Source organism: Lampris incognitus, chromosome 1 (assembly GCF_029633865.1).
Source record: "Lampris incognitus isolate fLamInc1 chromosome 1, fLamInc1.hap2, whole genome shotgun sequence".
Lineage (NCBI taxonomy): Eukaryota > Metazoa > Chordata > Actinopteri > Lampriformes > Lampridae > Lampris > Lampris incognitus.
Genome location: NC_079211.1, coordinates 134351917 through 134368157, shown reverse-complemented (window position 1 = coordinate 134368157; position 16241 = coordinate 134351917). Strand labels below are relative to the sequence as shown.

The 16241-nt window shown below is 44.7% G+C and overlaps 1 protein-coding gene across 2 annotated transcripts in view; it reads right to left on the bottom strand.

Moving 5' to 3' along the window:
* Positions 1-303: 303 nt before the first annotated feature.
* Positions 304-16241, bottom strand: part of tet3 (tet methylcytosine dioxygenase 3) — a 41575-nt gene continuing 25637 nt past the window's right edge. For both annotated transcript variants that reach the window (XM_056295485.1, XM_056295495.1), the window contains exons 5-10: positions 12543-12751; positions 11476-11626; positions 11173-11262; positions 8171-8308; positions 7328-7679; positions 304-6842 (exon numbers count right to left, since the gene is read on the bottom strand). In XM_056295485.1, the coding sequence (XP_056151460.1) occupies positions 5047-6842; positions 7328-7679; positions 8171-8308; positions 11173-11262; positions 11476-11626; positions 12543-12751 (2736 nt within the window). In that variant the 3' untranslated portion in view covers positions 304-5046. The remainder of the gene's footprint in view (positions 6843-7327; positions 7680-8170; positions 8309-11172; positions 11263-11475; positions 11627-12542; positions 12752-16241) is intronic.

The following is a 16241-nucleotide window of genomic DNA, read 5'->3' as shown; positions in this document are numbered from 1 at the left end:
TCACCTAACCTACATGTCTTTGGACTGTGGGATGAAACCGGAACACCCGGAGGAAATACACGCAGACACGGGGAGAACATGCAAACTCCACACGGAGGATGACCCGGGACAACCCCCAAGGTTGGACTACCCTGGGACTCGAACCAAGGACCTTCTTGCCGTGAGGCGACCGCGTTAGCCGGCTTGCATTTTCATCTCCCCTCCTAATTACACAAATTGCCCTCACTGTTTGACCAATCATAGAGTCTGTTCTTTTCCATTCAATACCATTAAAAATTTTGACTTAAAAGGCAAAATAAATTAATAAATATATACACCAAGGTTGTAACTGCCATGTTTTTATTTTATTATCTCGCAACATAAAACAATATTGTGGGTTTTTACCACATACACTATGTATTCACATAATACACCATACAGCTACAAAGAGAGAGACTGAACAAAAACACTTTTTACATACTGCATATCTGACATTGAAAAAAAAAAAACAGGAACAAGCCTAAAATGAAAAAAGGAATGTAGCTGCCAGTTGTGTCTGCATGTTTTCATTTTGTAGGGCTAGGCTCTAAGTTTCTATCCCAGTTTAGGAAAAGGGACATGTAAGTAAAGTGTTCAATTAGAACTCAGTCTGAAAGTGGGGCATATATCAGTGAGATATGTATGTCTCACCAAAATGCATGTGTAAGTGAGGGACCAAATATACAAAGTGTGGAAGGATTGTGAAAAGAAGTGCACAACTCGGGAGAAGAACCGGTGTTGAGAACGCAACTGGTATTCTTGTACTTTTCTAATATGTTGGCATTCTCTTAAAATGACAATGTATAACATACGCAACAGAGAATCTTTAACTGCCTTTGGTACATACACTGTACCACATATTCAACCCAGATAAACGTCTTACTGTAGGACTTTTAACTCATCCCTGTTGAAATGAGAGCAAAATGCCATTTCAAGTACCACATAGAAAGAGAATGTGTTCAACTGTGTGAGTGAAATATAAGTGTGTTTATGGGTTTTACAGTCTACTTGTGAATGAAGACTTTGTATGAGGACAGCACCAGGGCAGCTTCCAGTGAAACCGCTTCGATCCAAAGTAAAGTCATCTTAACATTCTAAAAGCTCAGAAAAATATGATCAGTAATCACCTCTCTCTCATATTGTCCTCATCAAGGTGTAGCATCATAGCACCTGCTTACCCAAACCCCCCTTTTCAGTGCGTGCTCGGGAGATGGACATCTCTGATGAGAAGCATCCACCTAACTCGCTTCACACTTATGTAAAACTTCACAAAGATAACAACAAAATCATGTACAGTTATGCGTTCAGCACCCCATCCTTACGTAGATCATATATACTGCGTGTGGGATGTACACCATGCATTAGGTTTTATAAAAAGGGGCTCACACTGGATCTGTGACTGTCCAACAAGCCAAGGAACTAGACCATGGAATTGTCATCCACCAATTTCAGACCTTTACACCAGCCAAAGTATTGCCAGGCTACAATGTCTGCGTCAAACAACAAATGATCATTACACTCTAACTATGTGGTATCGGGTGTCATGATTTTTGCTTTCAAAGTACATCCTTACCACTGTTACATCTATCGTTGATAAAAGACACATTTAAACAAATAGGGGAGCAATCTCTTACTGATAGTCTAGCACAATCGATAAAGACTGCTGGGCTATTATTCTTCACTAAACTATGCCCACCAACACACCTCAGACAGATTCTGTACCCAACAACACGTTTTTGAAAGATCCTCATTGGATGTGGTCTTTATCCATGATCAATAGTCGGCCAAGTTGTCAAGATCAGCTGTACTGATTTACACTAGCATACATCACACAATTAATGGATAGCTTTTGGATTTGTCCATAGCTTATTAAAAGCGGACTGCCGCCAAAAAGAAACCCACACAACTGCAACTTTGGTACTTTTCTTTAAATTTACATTTTCGAAGTGTACGTCTTTGATATAATGATTGAGTTTCCCTTGGGGCCCGGATACCTCCACCGTGTTACTTTAAAATTTGAACAAGGGAAGCGAAAAGACTATTTTCCAAATCCTAAAAATCAGGTTGTTTGTAAGAAAATAAAAAAAAAAACCTTGATTACTTAAAACAATAGCACCATTGATGACGCTCGCAGACCTTTTCTTCATGGACGATTGCAGTTATCGGTGGGCATTTCTAGAGAGGCTCCAGGTAGAGCGATGGGGGGTTCTGGATTGTTTGAGCGGGGGACAGGTTAATATCAGAGGTATTTGCTGACGGGGTACAGTACTTATTAAAGCAAAATAACAGTGTTACTAAGTACACGTTTACACACAACACATTGGGACTAAGTGTTGTTTACTGTTGTTAGGGGCTGACAGAAGACTGAACTTCGAAATACCCCCCCCACGCACAATCATTCATGATCTAGTCATAATTTCCCGCACCAGTTAAATAATCTTACCTAAATATTTCAATATTTACATTTTTATCTCTCTCTTGCTCGAGAAAATTCAAAATATCAAAACAAAACAAAGAAAAAAAAACAAACAAACCCTAAGCTTCAAGTTGTCAATAATCGGCTCTTTCTTTTTGTCATTAAATTCAAGATTAAAAGTGCTTTTATAAAATCTTTTCTTCTCTATGTACAATTTGTATTAACTATATCAAAAAAATGACACAGAAACAATAACAGCAACAACAATCATCATTATCATCATCAGGTAATAAATAAGAGTAAAAAATACCAAACCAAAAAAAAAAAAAAAAGTAAAATGAATGTGGAGTTTGAGCGCATACGAAGGGGGCGAGTGTACAATCCTCTGCCCACAGTGATGAGTTGTGATTGTGACCAGTGTCTCTACAGCTTGAGGTAGAGAGCTCCAGACCCCCTCTGAAAAAGCACCAGGGTCTTCCACAGATGACCAGGGACTCGACCCAAACAACCACCTGTTGGCTACCCCAAAAAGGAAGTAATCACCCTAGATCCAGCCCCACAAAGTGCCCGTTTTCCTTTTTCGCTGGTATTCTTATTCAAGTGGTCGCAAGGTTCACAAATAAGTATAAGAGAAAAGAGGCAATTCACGTGACTGGCTTCTTCGAGATGTCTGTTTGTCCTTCACTCTCTCCCTTTCCCTCTTACACCCACACAGTCATACATGCACACAATGAGAGACCCACTGTCTTTGAATGTCAATGCTTGATGCCTCCCTCAAGCAACTGACAGCAGCACCGCAATCCATTCATCACCTGCTGGGACGAAGGGGATGTGGGAGGGGAGCTCTCTCGGCAAAGCCCTGTACAGTGATTAAAAGAAAACGACTGCCTGCACCGACTGCTTAAACAATTATAGCTGCAGTTGCCGCAGTGAGGTCACTAAAGCCCTAGGTTGTCAATGTGTTTTGACTGGCCCTGTCTTGAGGACACACCTCGCTCTGTTCATGACAGCACCACAGAGGAGGGCCGGGCCCTTTTTACTGCAAGTCAAGTGTTTAGAGAGAGCACCAGTGTGTGTGTGTGTGTGTGTGTGTGTGTGTGTGTGTGTGTGTGTGTGTGTGTGTGTGTGTGTGTGTGTGTGTGTGTTGTAGAAGCACCAAGAACACCGCAGTTTGAACACTATTATTTTGTGCTGCTCGAGCGTGACTTGGAATGCTGCAAAACATGTTCAGATTCAAGTTGGTCGTTTTTCCCTTCAATCGTAAAGAAAAAAATTGATCAACTTGGTCTCCAGATGCTTTGAGAAAAACACTTGCCATCGTCAGTAAACTGGGGGTTAGCTCGCCCTCTAGTGGCCATGTATGGTTAAAGCAGTAAGGCAAGGCTGGTTGAAAAGTGTGAATGGAATTCAAGTGCTTGTATGTTTATGCGTGCACCATTTTGAGATGGAGGCAAGTGCTGTCCTGAAGAGGTTGCAGTGGGAAGCACTCGGTCCTATGAAACACCTTAGAAAGATGACGGTTGCCAGTTCCTACTCACTGTGTGGTAGGAGAACTGGGTTGTGTTGTGTAGCAGAGTATTTAAAAATACTCACCACTTGATGTAATCTGCCTCCAGTACCAGAGGGGTGAACTCTGTCACATGGAACAATACAATGAGAACAGGAAAGTATTTAAAAGCCAATTAAGTTGACTTTTTTTTTCTAGGAGTGATAACTTTCCTGACACTTTACAAAGTGTCCTAATGAAATAAATCGAAGCATAGGAGAGAACAGATGCTGCAAATGCTGTTTGACCCAGATCTGGGCAGGAGCACCCGTTGATAGCATCAAGTGCCATGAGGAATAGAAAAATGAAAATATATTCCGGAGAAGGGGCAGAGGTGGGTGTGGAGCACCAGTGGAGAGCAGGAGGGTCATAGGAGGAGACGAACATAGCTCTCCATATCAAGAAAAGGGACATTCCAGCTTAAAAAGACAACATGAAATTAGATATCTATGGAACGCCTATCTGAGAGGCTTTGTCGTGTATCATTAAAATGGAGTTGTCATTCGGTGCAGAGAATGGCTCCAGCCTCCTCTAACCACAACTGATTGAAAAAAAAGAAAAAGAAAAATAGCGTTCAGGTTTTCCAAACATGGAAAAAGCAATTGTTTGAGTCTGATTGACTCCCAATTTAGAAAAAAAATAAAATAAAATAAAAAAATAAAAAATAATATATATTTATAACCAAAACAATCACATCATCAATAACATTAATGAAAACAACAATAACAGAAGCAAAAGACTGTCTTCATAATAATAACAATACTTGTAATAACAACATTGACAGTAACAATAGCAATCATAATTATATTGATAATAATAGCAATAATTAGGATCATTAAAATTCTATAAACAAGATGAAGCAATGGGGTTCCTCTCAAGGGAAGAGAAAGGAAGAGCACCACAGGCAGTGTGTCTGTTGGCTGGAGGCCCAAACTGCTGCCTGACATGAGGTAAAAAAAACCAATAAAAACCTCCCCCTCCACTGAGTGGATCGTAGGGGCAAGCTGGAGATCCAAGCCTTCTCTTCAGCCCTCCACTGCACCAGTCTGTGTGTAACCGGGAGACTTCAGACAAAGTGGCTATAGGGCCCAGTGAGTTGGGTGAAGGCGTAGGGGGACACAGTGACAGTGGAGGTGGAGTGGAGCGTTGGGGCCAGCCGTGTCACTGGTCCCTCCCTCTTGTCCTTGGACTGTCCAGGTCCTGGGCTGGTCCCGGCTGCCAGAGACCCCCATTTGCGTTTCTTCCCGAGGGCCTTGATGTCATCCTGGGAGAGACCGAGGAGAGCGGCCTCCTGCTGCCTCTGAAGGGCCCGCTCTGCCAGCAGCTTCATCTTGGCCTCCCATACCGCAAGGCCATGCATGGGTTGACTGAGGTTCTTGTGCTGGTAGAAGACAAGGGAGATGCGGGTGGGGTGGGAGCGGTCTGGTTTCTTGAGTGGAGTGGTGGCATGGAGCTCTCGCCGTGCACACTCAATCAGGATGGAGCCGTGCGCTGGTGCCACTGCAACGCCACCGATGTTGGGGTCCAAGAAATTGTGCTCACTGTCAGACCACACCTCATCCTCGTCATCGTGGCCCCTCATACTCTTTATGCTGCCCTCGGCTCGGCCAGGATCCCAGCAGTTCTGGTCTGACTGCTGCAGTGCGTCAGGGAAGAGGCGGCCCTCAGGGGTAGGTGATGGGGTGCTGCCAGCCACTGAACCTCCACAGGACTTCCAGGCCTTCTCCTGGATTCCCAGTGGCGTAGAGCACCGACTCTCCCCAGCTTTAGGCCATATCTTGTCAGGGTAGGCTCCAGCAGGGTTGCTGTGCTTAAAACTAGGGATGTACCCTGCAGGGCCCATGGCCCAGGCATTGGGTTGGGGATTGGGAGCAGGGCTGGCACAGTGACTAGGGGTACCAGGGGACGGAGTGCCAGGTTGGGAGCTGCCTGGATGAGAAATGCTGGATTGTGTTATAGCTAGATGAGGAGTGTTTCGATGTAGGGTGGCAGAGCGTGGGGTGCTAGGATGTGGAGTGCTGGGGTGCAGGGAAGGAGATGGGGAAAGGGGTACCTTAAGTGAGGGTGATGGGGAGGGGGCAGGGGACACTATCGGGGTATTTGAGTAGGAAGTCCACTGTTGTAGGTGAGGAGAAGGCTGCTGTGGAGGCTGCTGGTGGAACTGCTGCATGTCTGGGGTAAAGGGTGAGGCTGCAGGGGATGGTTCAGGCTTTACATGCTCATCCCAACTGGCTGGCGCAATGCTGCCATTAGGCCTTTGCCCCAGCCACAGCCCATCACTAGGCTGTGGAGTGGTGCTTGGGGTGCTGGCCCCACTCTTTCCCAGCACTGTGCGGTCGTAACCTGGCACATCCATTGGCTCCTGTTTGATGACTGGGGTGCCTCGATTGGAGTGCTCAGAGGAGACAGAGGAGGAACGGGACTGGCTGTAATCTGGCTGCAACGTGTAGGCACAGCATTGATTGCCTAACTCTGGCTGCTGTTGCTTCAGATGGCTGGGGTAGGGCTGGGCTTGTTTAACTTGGAGGCTCTGCAGGTCAGGCTTTTTGTCAGCCTGAAGAGACTTGCAGCCCATTTTAGACCAAGAGCTATTTCTACCCTCATAAGTCCTCAGCTGAGGTGGGAAAAGTGCGTTAGGGGGAAAACTGTAGTAGCCGTATGGAAGTGCAGGAACATTGGGGTGGTAGCCATTGACTGGGCCTTGTGCAGAGGGTTGACCATTGGGATGGAGGCCTCCCCTTGCATAGCAGGCGGGGTGGGGATAACCATTGTAAGGGTCTCCTGCTGGTGCAGGGTAGCCATCCATGGATCCGTTGACTGGCTCCTTCTTAATGGTGGGCTTCAACTCTTGCTCTACAATTGCTGAGTATTTAAAAGAGAAAAGAAATCAAGTTAAACACAAAACTTCATTGGACATTTTCTTGATTGAGATTATAGTCTGAATTTGTTGTTTGGCTCTTGAATTTTGCAATCCAATGCTGAATGTTAGACCTTAGTCCAACAGTATACTAAACTGCATGTTAAACCCTCTTTTAGTTTACTTTAGTACTGGATTGGTAGGGTTTGCCACATTGAATTAAAAAAATCAGCTCAACCAATCAGTTTAGTATTTCAAAGACAATTTGATTAATTTTTCAATGATCAACATTTTAATTATCCTAATGTGATACGTCATATCTTTAGTAATTCTAGTGTTTCCACTTTCGATCATGACTACAAATCATATTTGATACAGTTCTGTTGAGGACTAATATTAACGACTGTCGACTTAGTGAATGATAAAACATTTCACACCAGCATTCATAGAGATATAACATAGAGATAAATGGTTAAGTGAGACGGACAACCTTTATTGTTATTAGGGTGTGGGGAGCCTCTGACGCAGACCTCAGCCTTAACCACTGTTTTCTCTGGCGTCTCTCCTGCCTGGTGTAGTTTGGTTTTCTTCTTCTCTGAGGCTGCCTTTTTGGCTTCCAGACGGCGCTGTCGGCAGGACTTAGCTGGCTCAGGCAACTTGCGCACCTCTCGCCGGAAAGCCTGAAGCACCTGGATGCCCCCTGACTGCATCTTGAGGCGTTGACCCTCTTCACTGCCAAACTCATCGGTGAGGGAGATCTTGTAGAGAGGCAGCACATGGAGCTGCTCGTCCTCAGGGATTTGCCCCATCACACGGTTGTCCTCCTTGGTGAGAGTGCACACCTGAGAGAGGGAAAGAGAAGGAGAGCAGACCAGGAGGAGCTTATTTGGGGTCTACTGGTAGTCTGCAGTATCACAAAGATAAGATAATTTTTTATTCTTTTTAAAGTTAAAGAAACACCAAATAACTTTTTGGATAACAGCAGGGTCTTTTTACATCACTGTTGTAAAAAATAACCAAGATGGTTTTTTTTTCTTTTTTTATAATGCAGCAACAAGACACATGCATTTATTTACAAACTATTGCTCAAAAGACTATCGCACAAAAAGAGGAGCTATGTTCATAGACGAGGTAAAGTAAAATTGCTATAATTTGATATTTGTTATTTACTGAATTCAGAAACAGATAACTGCCATAGAGCATTCCTTAAATTTACTGGAGGTTTGGTGTCCGGTGGCGGACAAAATGCTAAGACTTCTAGGGGACTGATTTGAATGGCAATTGTGTCGTTCTCAAAAAAGTTGTGCCACTTTAAAGGGAGGGGTCAGCTTACCACAGTGCAGCCGTTGTAGAGGTTGTGCTGGTCTTTGTGGGCGTGGGCACAGAAATCCATGCAAGCAGTGACTCCAGAGAATGGCCTGCCTTCCTTCAGCCCCAGTCTACAGTCTGGAGCTGTGATCTCAGTCTGACACTGGGGGATAGGACACATTAGGACCAGATTAATACAGCTAATTTACAAAAGGAAAAGAGAATTTGTATATTTCATATCCCTCCTAGAGCCGCATCCGCAGCCCCTATATATTTACATTTCTTCACACTGGTCAGTTGTACAGGATTTCTTGTCCAACTGAGGGACTTTCTCACAAAAACAATCGATAGATGAAACACCTACTGTACAGCGGGCAGCTCACTGCAACACAATTAAAAAGCTGTAGTGTTTTACAGAAGGATGACTTCATTTGGCATAAGCATTGCCTCTTGTCGCAAAGATCTAAATCTCCTCGAGGTAGTTTGCATTTGTTTTGAAGAGAAGAGTGAGCGATGTAGGGGTGTTTTGGAAAAACAGGTGTTTGCATGATATACAGCAATGAGTTGATATTTCTGTACTTGTGGCTGTGTATCCCATCTGTGTGCTGTAACTCGTTTTGTGAGATTTCACAGGGAATATGATCCAAAGTCAAGTATTTGGAATCATTAAATAGCATTATCTAATCTTGTTGCTTATCATCTCAATTGCTTATGACAGTTATGGAGGCACTACAATCGAACTGTGACTGAACAGTAGAAAACTCCTCTTAGCAGCTTAAAGCTGTAGCATATTGTGACAACTCAGGACTCAGACCCGGGTGCAGACAAACAGGCAGAGTGCAATTCAACACAAGAAGCAGGCAACCAGCAAGTTAGAGAGAAGAGGCAGGGAGCAAGCATATGACATTTGAGATAATCTTCTGGTGTACCTATTCTGAGTAAAAGTTTGACTGTTTATAGGGCTGCACAATACTGACAACAAAAACTGTAGTGTTTTTTGCGGTGAATATTCTCACTGTGATAAGATTTGCAACAGATGTTGACAATTTTTAATGAAACTCTTGCCAAACGCAGGAGCCTTGACAAGCTTTGGAAGAATTTTTTTTGCATCTGGTCAAGATAGGAAAACACACTGTGTGGAATTGCCATGGAGAAATATTACATGTATTAAAGACCCATCATAACAGCCTCAACAAAAGTATCTGTGACTTGTAGTTCCATTCTAAATTCTAAAATTCCAACAGAAAAACATTCTAAATTCCAGTTCAAGAAATAATTTTTTTTTTAAATCCCGTTCAGCAAAAGAAAAAGGTTTTTATGTTGGTTTTCAATTATTATTGTTATTGTGCTAAGTGTCGACAATAATTATTCATGGGAAACTTTACTTTTCCCCAACTTTTTTCCTCTTGGAGACTGTTTTCTGACTCCAGTGCTGGCTACCTCAGTGCATAACACTTGCTTAACAACATCTGGTGTTGAATTTTGGTAGTTGTTTATACAAGTGACATTTTTAGAGAGAAGATTTATCAGAAATGAGCAGGTCAACATGGATTTTGCCATCATTAGTATACATGTTTTCATATTTTCAAGTATATTTGCTTTATATTTTCAATTCTATGTGGCCAGAGATGATGGAAATGCTGCTTTTAACTGACCAGTATGTCTAATAGTTCATAGTTGAAAGTGGTTTCATTTGCTGAAATATAACTTTATCACTGTCTGTCAGTAATAAGTGAAATGTATCCAAAAAAAGGCATTTGTAACTGAACTATTTTCATTCACAATTGTTCACTTGCAGCAGGAGAAGGTTAGGGATAGATTGTATTTAAAATATAAATCATGGTCAATATCAGGATATCAGTCCTATTTAAGACTCTTTTTTTTTTTTTACTTAAAAAGGCTTCTTAAGCTTTAAGTCCACCAAAGTCACTTTTTTTTTAAATATAATTTACAACTGAAGCCTTCTACGTGAGCCTTTGGGACAGTGTGATGAACACACTGAGTTCCTTGGAGGGTCTATTATTTTTTTTATATATACAATACAGCAGCAAGTACTATACAAAACAATTCGTTAACTAAATGTCTGGGGGAAAAGGTCTTCATCTTTTTATCACACAACATACTGGACTTTATGCATGCTCAATAATCCAGGTAAGAAAATCACAGAAAGTTGAATCAGTTCATCTGGACACAACGTTTATTGGCTCAATAAACGTGTCCAGATGAACTGATTCAACTTTCTGCGATACAAAATAAAAAATTTTGGAGTCTTAAGGATTCCAAGTCATCAATATTTTAAACGCTGACAACCCAAGAGTGCATGTACATCACATGCACTCTTGGCTAAATGCACAAGTGCATTTTGTGTAAGTGTCCCATAGATCACCAAGAGATGGAGAATAGGAGAATCAAAGTACAAAGTAGATTTATATTGCCACAAACCAGTATAACAGACATACTATTGTCATAAGAGCATAAATGCCAAGTGTCGGTAAAAGAAGGGTACAATACGTAGTCAACACCAAAAATAATGGTGTTAGCCACAATCGCGGATGTTAGTTAGATGATTCATTTTAGCTACAAAGTGCTAATAAAGACCATTTATTGAATAAGGTAGGCCTGGAAGAGGAAAGGTTTTAGCCATTTCTATGGCTGCAAGAAATTTTTGCTCAGCTCACTGATGTACAGAGTCAGTAATTTTTCATACTGACGTCCAGTATGTCTCCATGGTCTGTACACCGTAACAAGACAGTCTAAACCCACTCCCTAGAACCTGAGCAGCCAAGGAGGATGAGGTCAAAAACTGGACCACAAGCTACTGAGTTATAGCTAACAGTTTCATAGCCAGGCTACACGCCTCAGTGATGGGTGTGTGTGTGTGTGTGTGCACGTTTGTGTTAGACGCAGAGACATGGAAACACATACACACACACCACACACACACACACACACACACACACACACACACATACACACACACACACACACACGATGTTTATATAGAAAGACAGTCTATGTGATACTGACCTGGTTAGTGTAAGCCTGTGGTGCCATTTGCTTGTACAAGGGAGCCACCCTGGTTGCCAGTTGCTGTAAGTTATCCCTGAGTTTAGCCTCCTGAAGAATATAGAATTAATTGCAATTTAGTATTGAGTTGCACATCAGTAATCTCATTTCACACAAGTTAACAAGGGTCTGTCATCTCAGTTACCAAATGAATGTCACAAATGAAAAAAATAAAAAGTACACAATCATAACCAATGAACAGATTTTGTTTGAAGCAACACAAAACAGGCACCATACTACAGAAAGCATGGTCTGATGCAGTACCTCTTCGGGGCGGTCTCCCTGTAGCCGGAACTTGCGAGGTGTCTTGCTGCGGGCATACTTGCATCCATTGAAGTACATACTCCAGGAACAGCCAAAGGAGAAGGAAGCGCCGCAGGTGTCAGGGTCCTTGCCCTGGCATGCGCACGTACGACTGCAGGGGGAGACAGAGAGCACATGCACTCAGCACCACTCAGTTTGTCTTGATCCGAGTAGAATCCCAAATGTGTCCCTCAAATACATCAAGAACTAGTTTCAGAACAGTTTCAGTTTTTGGGATATTCAAAGTGAACAGATCATGGAACAATCTGCAAGCTAACACTTAATGTAATGTATGGCTGACTGTGATAAATTATTGGTCACCATGTGTCATTAGTAAGATATGTATAGGCCTTTCAAATCTTTACTCTCACTGATACAAGGCTATTTGATCCAGTAATCCATCCATCCACCCTCCCATCTATTATCCAAACCGCTTATCCTGCTCAGGGTCGCAGGATGCTTGAGCCTATCCCAGCAGTCATTGGACGGCAGGTGGGGAGAAACCCTGGACAGGCCACCAGTCCATCACAGGGCTTACACATTCATACCTAGGGACAATGTTAGTATGGCCGATTCACCTAACCTACATGTCTTTGGACTCTGGGAGGAAACCAGAGCACCTGGAGGAAACCCATGCGGATATGAGAAGAACATCTAAATGCCATGCAGAGGATGACCTGGGACGACCCCCAAGTTTGGACAACCCCAGGGCTCGAACCCAGGACCTTCTTGCTGTGAGGCGACTGTGTGCCACCATGCTGCCTGATCCCGTAATCCTGATCAGTAAATAAAATGCTTGTAAAAGTTAGGTAGCCATCAGCTAGTATTAAGAAAATGACATTTTTGCTATCATTTTACAATCTTTCAGGAATCTCATGTCTATTTTGTCAGCCTGAGTTTAGTAGGCAAATGTGAGTAAACTGTACTTGTTAAATAGAATGAGTGAACTGAGGTTGTAGGTACACTATCCCCTCACTACCTCCCTTACTGAACCCTGACCACCTCCTTCTGCTACCCAATGGACTTACTCATCATTGAGGCCACAGCGTCGGCTGGTGGGGTTGCCATACTTAGTAAGAGTGTCGGATAGCTCGCGATACAACTTATCACCCAGGGCCTTTGGCACGCCTTCCCAGGCCAAAATGAGGATGATGATGACGGCGTTGGCACAGTGGTGACCTGCCCGGTGACGCACCAGACAGAGCAGTTTCTCTGTCTCACTGTTGCGACGGATCACCTGGGTGACAGAGGGGAAGGTGAGGGATGTTCATCATATACGAGAACAGGGCATCACTCTCCACAAACACAGAAACACACATAATTCTCCACACACACCCACATGTTTGTGTATCTCCATATTACACATCATTATAATTATGTTTATTTCCATGTTCCAAGTGACACGGTATCATTTACACATCAACTCTTTACTACTCTCACTGTGTTACATTTATCATATTCCTGTTGTTGTTGTAAGAGTCTGTGATTGTACTTTGGTGACACAAATGCTGCTTTTGTCATGGCAATTAAGCGCAGTAGAATTGAATTGAACAGGTACATAGCTAACTTTGGAAATGAAGGGATTCCAAAATGAACTAGACACTCTTGAAATAAAACTGAACAAAGAGAGAGAGAGAGAGAGAGAGAGAGAGAGAGAGAGAGAGAGAGAGAGAGAGAGAGAGAGAGAGAGAGAGAGAGAGAGAGAGAGAGGGAGGGAGGGAGGGAGGGAGGGAGGGAGGGAGGGAGGGATGGATGGATATGTAAGGACCTGTAAAATATGGTTAATGCACACTATATATATATATATATGTATTTTTTCTACTGTATGCTGTATCTTGTTTCTGCTGTTACTACATTTACCAGAATGCTTTGTAAAGATTCCCGCTGTTGACATGTGTAATGAGCCAATCATTTAATGTGTTTTTATTTGAATTTTGTAAAGAGTCAATCATAATTTGTTAATCCACTAGCCGCGAAATCGCAGCGAAACGTAGTCAGTCGGAGTCTGCACTCTGAGGAGAGCGGTTACGTCCCGTGTTGCTCAGTGTGTCGCCGCTGGTTTTGTGGAGACCACGTGTAAAGTATTGTAACGTGCATGGATAAGTAGACACGTTGGTCCTTGACTAACGGGTCGGAACTTTTAGTCGACTGGTTAACGTTGTCGCTTGCGGAGTGGGAAGATACGGGTTCGCGACCCAGCTGTGGCGGTTCCCGGGCTGCCCCCCGAATTCGCTACAGTATATTCGTGTACATAAGCCCACGAGTGTAAAACAGCGTTAGTCATTTGGGTCATCCTTACCGCTCGTGCGTTTTCTTGTTTCGTGATAATGAGTTTAGCAGTGTTTATTTGAGTAACGTTAGTTAGCTAGCTACTGGTGTTAGCTGTGTTAGCTAACTGGCTAGCTGACGCTACAAGTTAGCGACTGCTGGTCCCTGACAAGGTTGCTAGCCGCTGTGAGCTAGCTCTGTTTCCCTTCAGAGGGATCTTCTAATTTCTTGAGGAGGAGCGGACTGTGACGGGCTTGATCGCCTCCTTAGTGGCCTTAGATCGCCTCCTTCACTGGACAGCTGCTAACCAGGAGGCAGCTGGGAACCTGGGGGGTAACGGTTCCCATGCTGGTGGACCGAGTGAAAGCGCGTGTAAGTAACCTACACTTGCACTGACAGACACACACGGTTTGTGCCCTGAGCTCCGGCGATTGCTACGTGTGCTCGGCTCAGGCAGCTGACATCGGTCCGAGGAGCGAGTGGTTGAAGCTGCCTCGGTGCACCAACGGGCCCCAACGGCAAGAGCTTGGTTTATATTAACTACAGTACTTTGTGGTTTTGCTGACGTGATTGTTGCAACTGTTTATATACACTGTAAATCAACCTTGATTAATGTATTTTTTATGAGCTTTATACATTTTATTTGTTTAATCACACCGGTTAATGGTTGTAGGCTGCAGCCAGATAAGGGTTAAGATTTTGTTTGGGGGATGACTGAAGTCAAGTACAATAAGGGAGTTGTTTGTTTTCGTCAGTTTTATTTTATATCTGTTATGTATGCACACATCGACAGTGCTGCATTTGATTTGGTGCTGTTCTATTGTGCTGGGATCGATTGGTGATGCCTGCGGGCTCTGGGTTGTTTGATCGGGTCTGCCTTTGATGCTGTGTCAGTCTAAATAAAGAATGCCACGGAGAGGTTGTGTCGAGCGACAGCGCTGTGTCCTGACGTGATTTCTAAACTTAATATTGGCGACGAGGATGGCTGATATCTCCCTCCCACCACCTGCCCCCTTCCTGGCATTACCTGGTGAGCCTCCGGTACCATGGACTCGCTGGCTACATAGTTTTGAAAATTACATCATCGCCTCAGGGCTCGACGACGTGAGCCAGGCTAGGAAGACGGCTCTGTTGCTACACTGCTTGGGAGCAGAGGGTCATCGTGTACTCGGGTCTCTGGGGAACGTCACAAGCTTTGCCGAAGCTGTGGGCCTTATGAGCACCCATTTCGCTGCTCCACAGAGTGCCCTCCTTCGGCGATTTATATTCCGTCAGCGACACCAACTGCCTGGTGAGTCTGTGCGGCAGTACGTAGCTAATTTGCGAGGGCTTGCTAGCTCATGCAAGTTTGGTGCGCTTCAGGACGAGATGGTTCGCGACCAGCTAATCGAACACACCAACAACGCAAAGGTGCGTGAGACTCTCCTGCTGGAAAAAGATGATCTGCTGCTGTCCAGAGCAATTACCATCGCACTACAGGTTGAGGTAGCAGCTGAGTGTGCTGCTATGCTAAATACACAGCAAGTGGCCACCTCCAGTCAAGCTGCCAACGACTCCTCCCTCTACTCACGGCTGCCCCTCGGGACGCAACCCAGCCAGAGCGAGGCGGGCGCCGACTCCACTGGGGACGTCTTGCAACTGCAACGACGGCGTTCTCGGCCCCGCCCTCAACAGTCCTGTGGTAACTGTGGATCTCGGTCTCATGTTTCAAGGGCTCAGAACTGCCCTGCCCGTGGCCAGACATGCCGTAGCTGCGGTAAGCACAATCACTTTGCCAACGTCTGTCGATCTTCCCCGGCTGGGTCAGAGGGCCACACCCCCCAGTCTTCAACCGCCGTCATTCACAAGGTGAGCTCTGCGCCAGTGTCATTCAAATCATGCACAGTCAACATTAATGATGTGTGCATCCCCCTGCTGTTGGACACCGGTGCAAGTGTGTCTCTCCTGAATGTTGATACCTACAGTCAATTTTTCGGTTCACTGCCACTGTCCGCACCCTCAGCTGTCCTCTGTGGGTATGGTGACTCCAAAATCGATCTGGTTGGCTCTCTCCAACTGACTGTCCGCTATGGAACCAAGCTGGTGCCTAATGCAGTTTTTCATGTGGCACGCCGTGGGGCCAACCTGATGGGCCTGGACCTGTTCTCCGCTCTGGGGTTCTCCCTCTTAGACACAAGGGGGGCAGCAATCCTGACTGTCGCCACACCTTGGCAGCAGAAGTGGCCATCGCTGTTTATGGGGCTGGGCTGCCTCTCCGCCTTCACCCATCAACCTCTCCTCAACCCTGCTGTGAAATCTGTCATCCAACCACTGCGCCGCATCCCGTTGGCTCTCCGCCGAGCTGCAACAACTGCTGGAAGCTGGCATCATTGAACCGGTGGACGCGTCACCTTGGGTCTCAAACCTCGTGGTGGCTAAGAAGAAGTCGGGGGGCCTGCGTGTCTGCGTCGATCTACGTG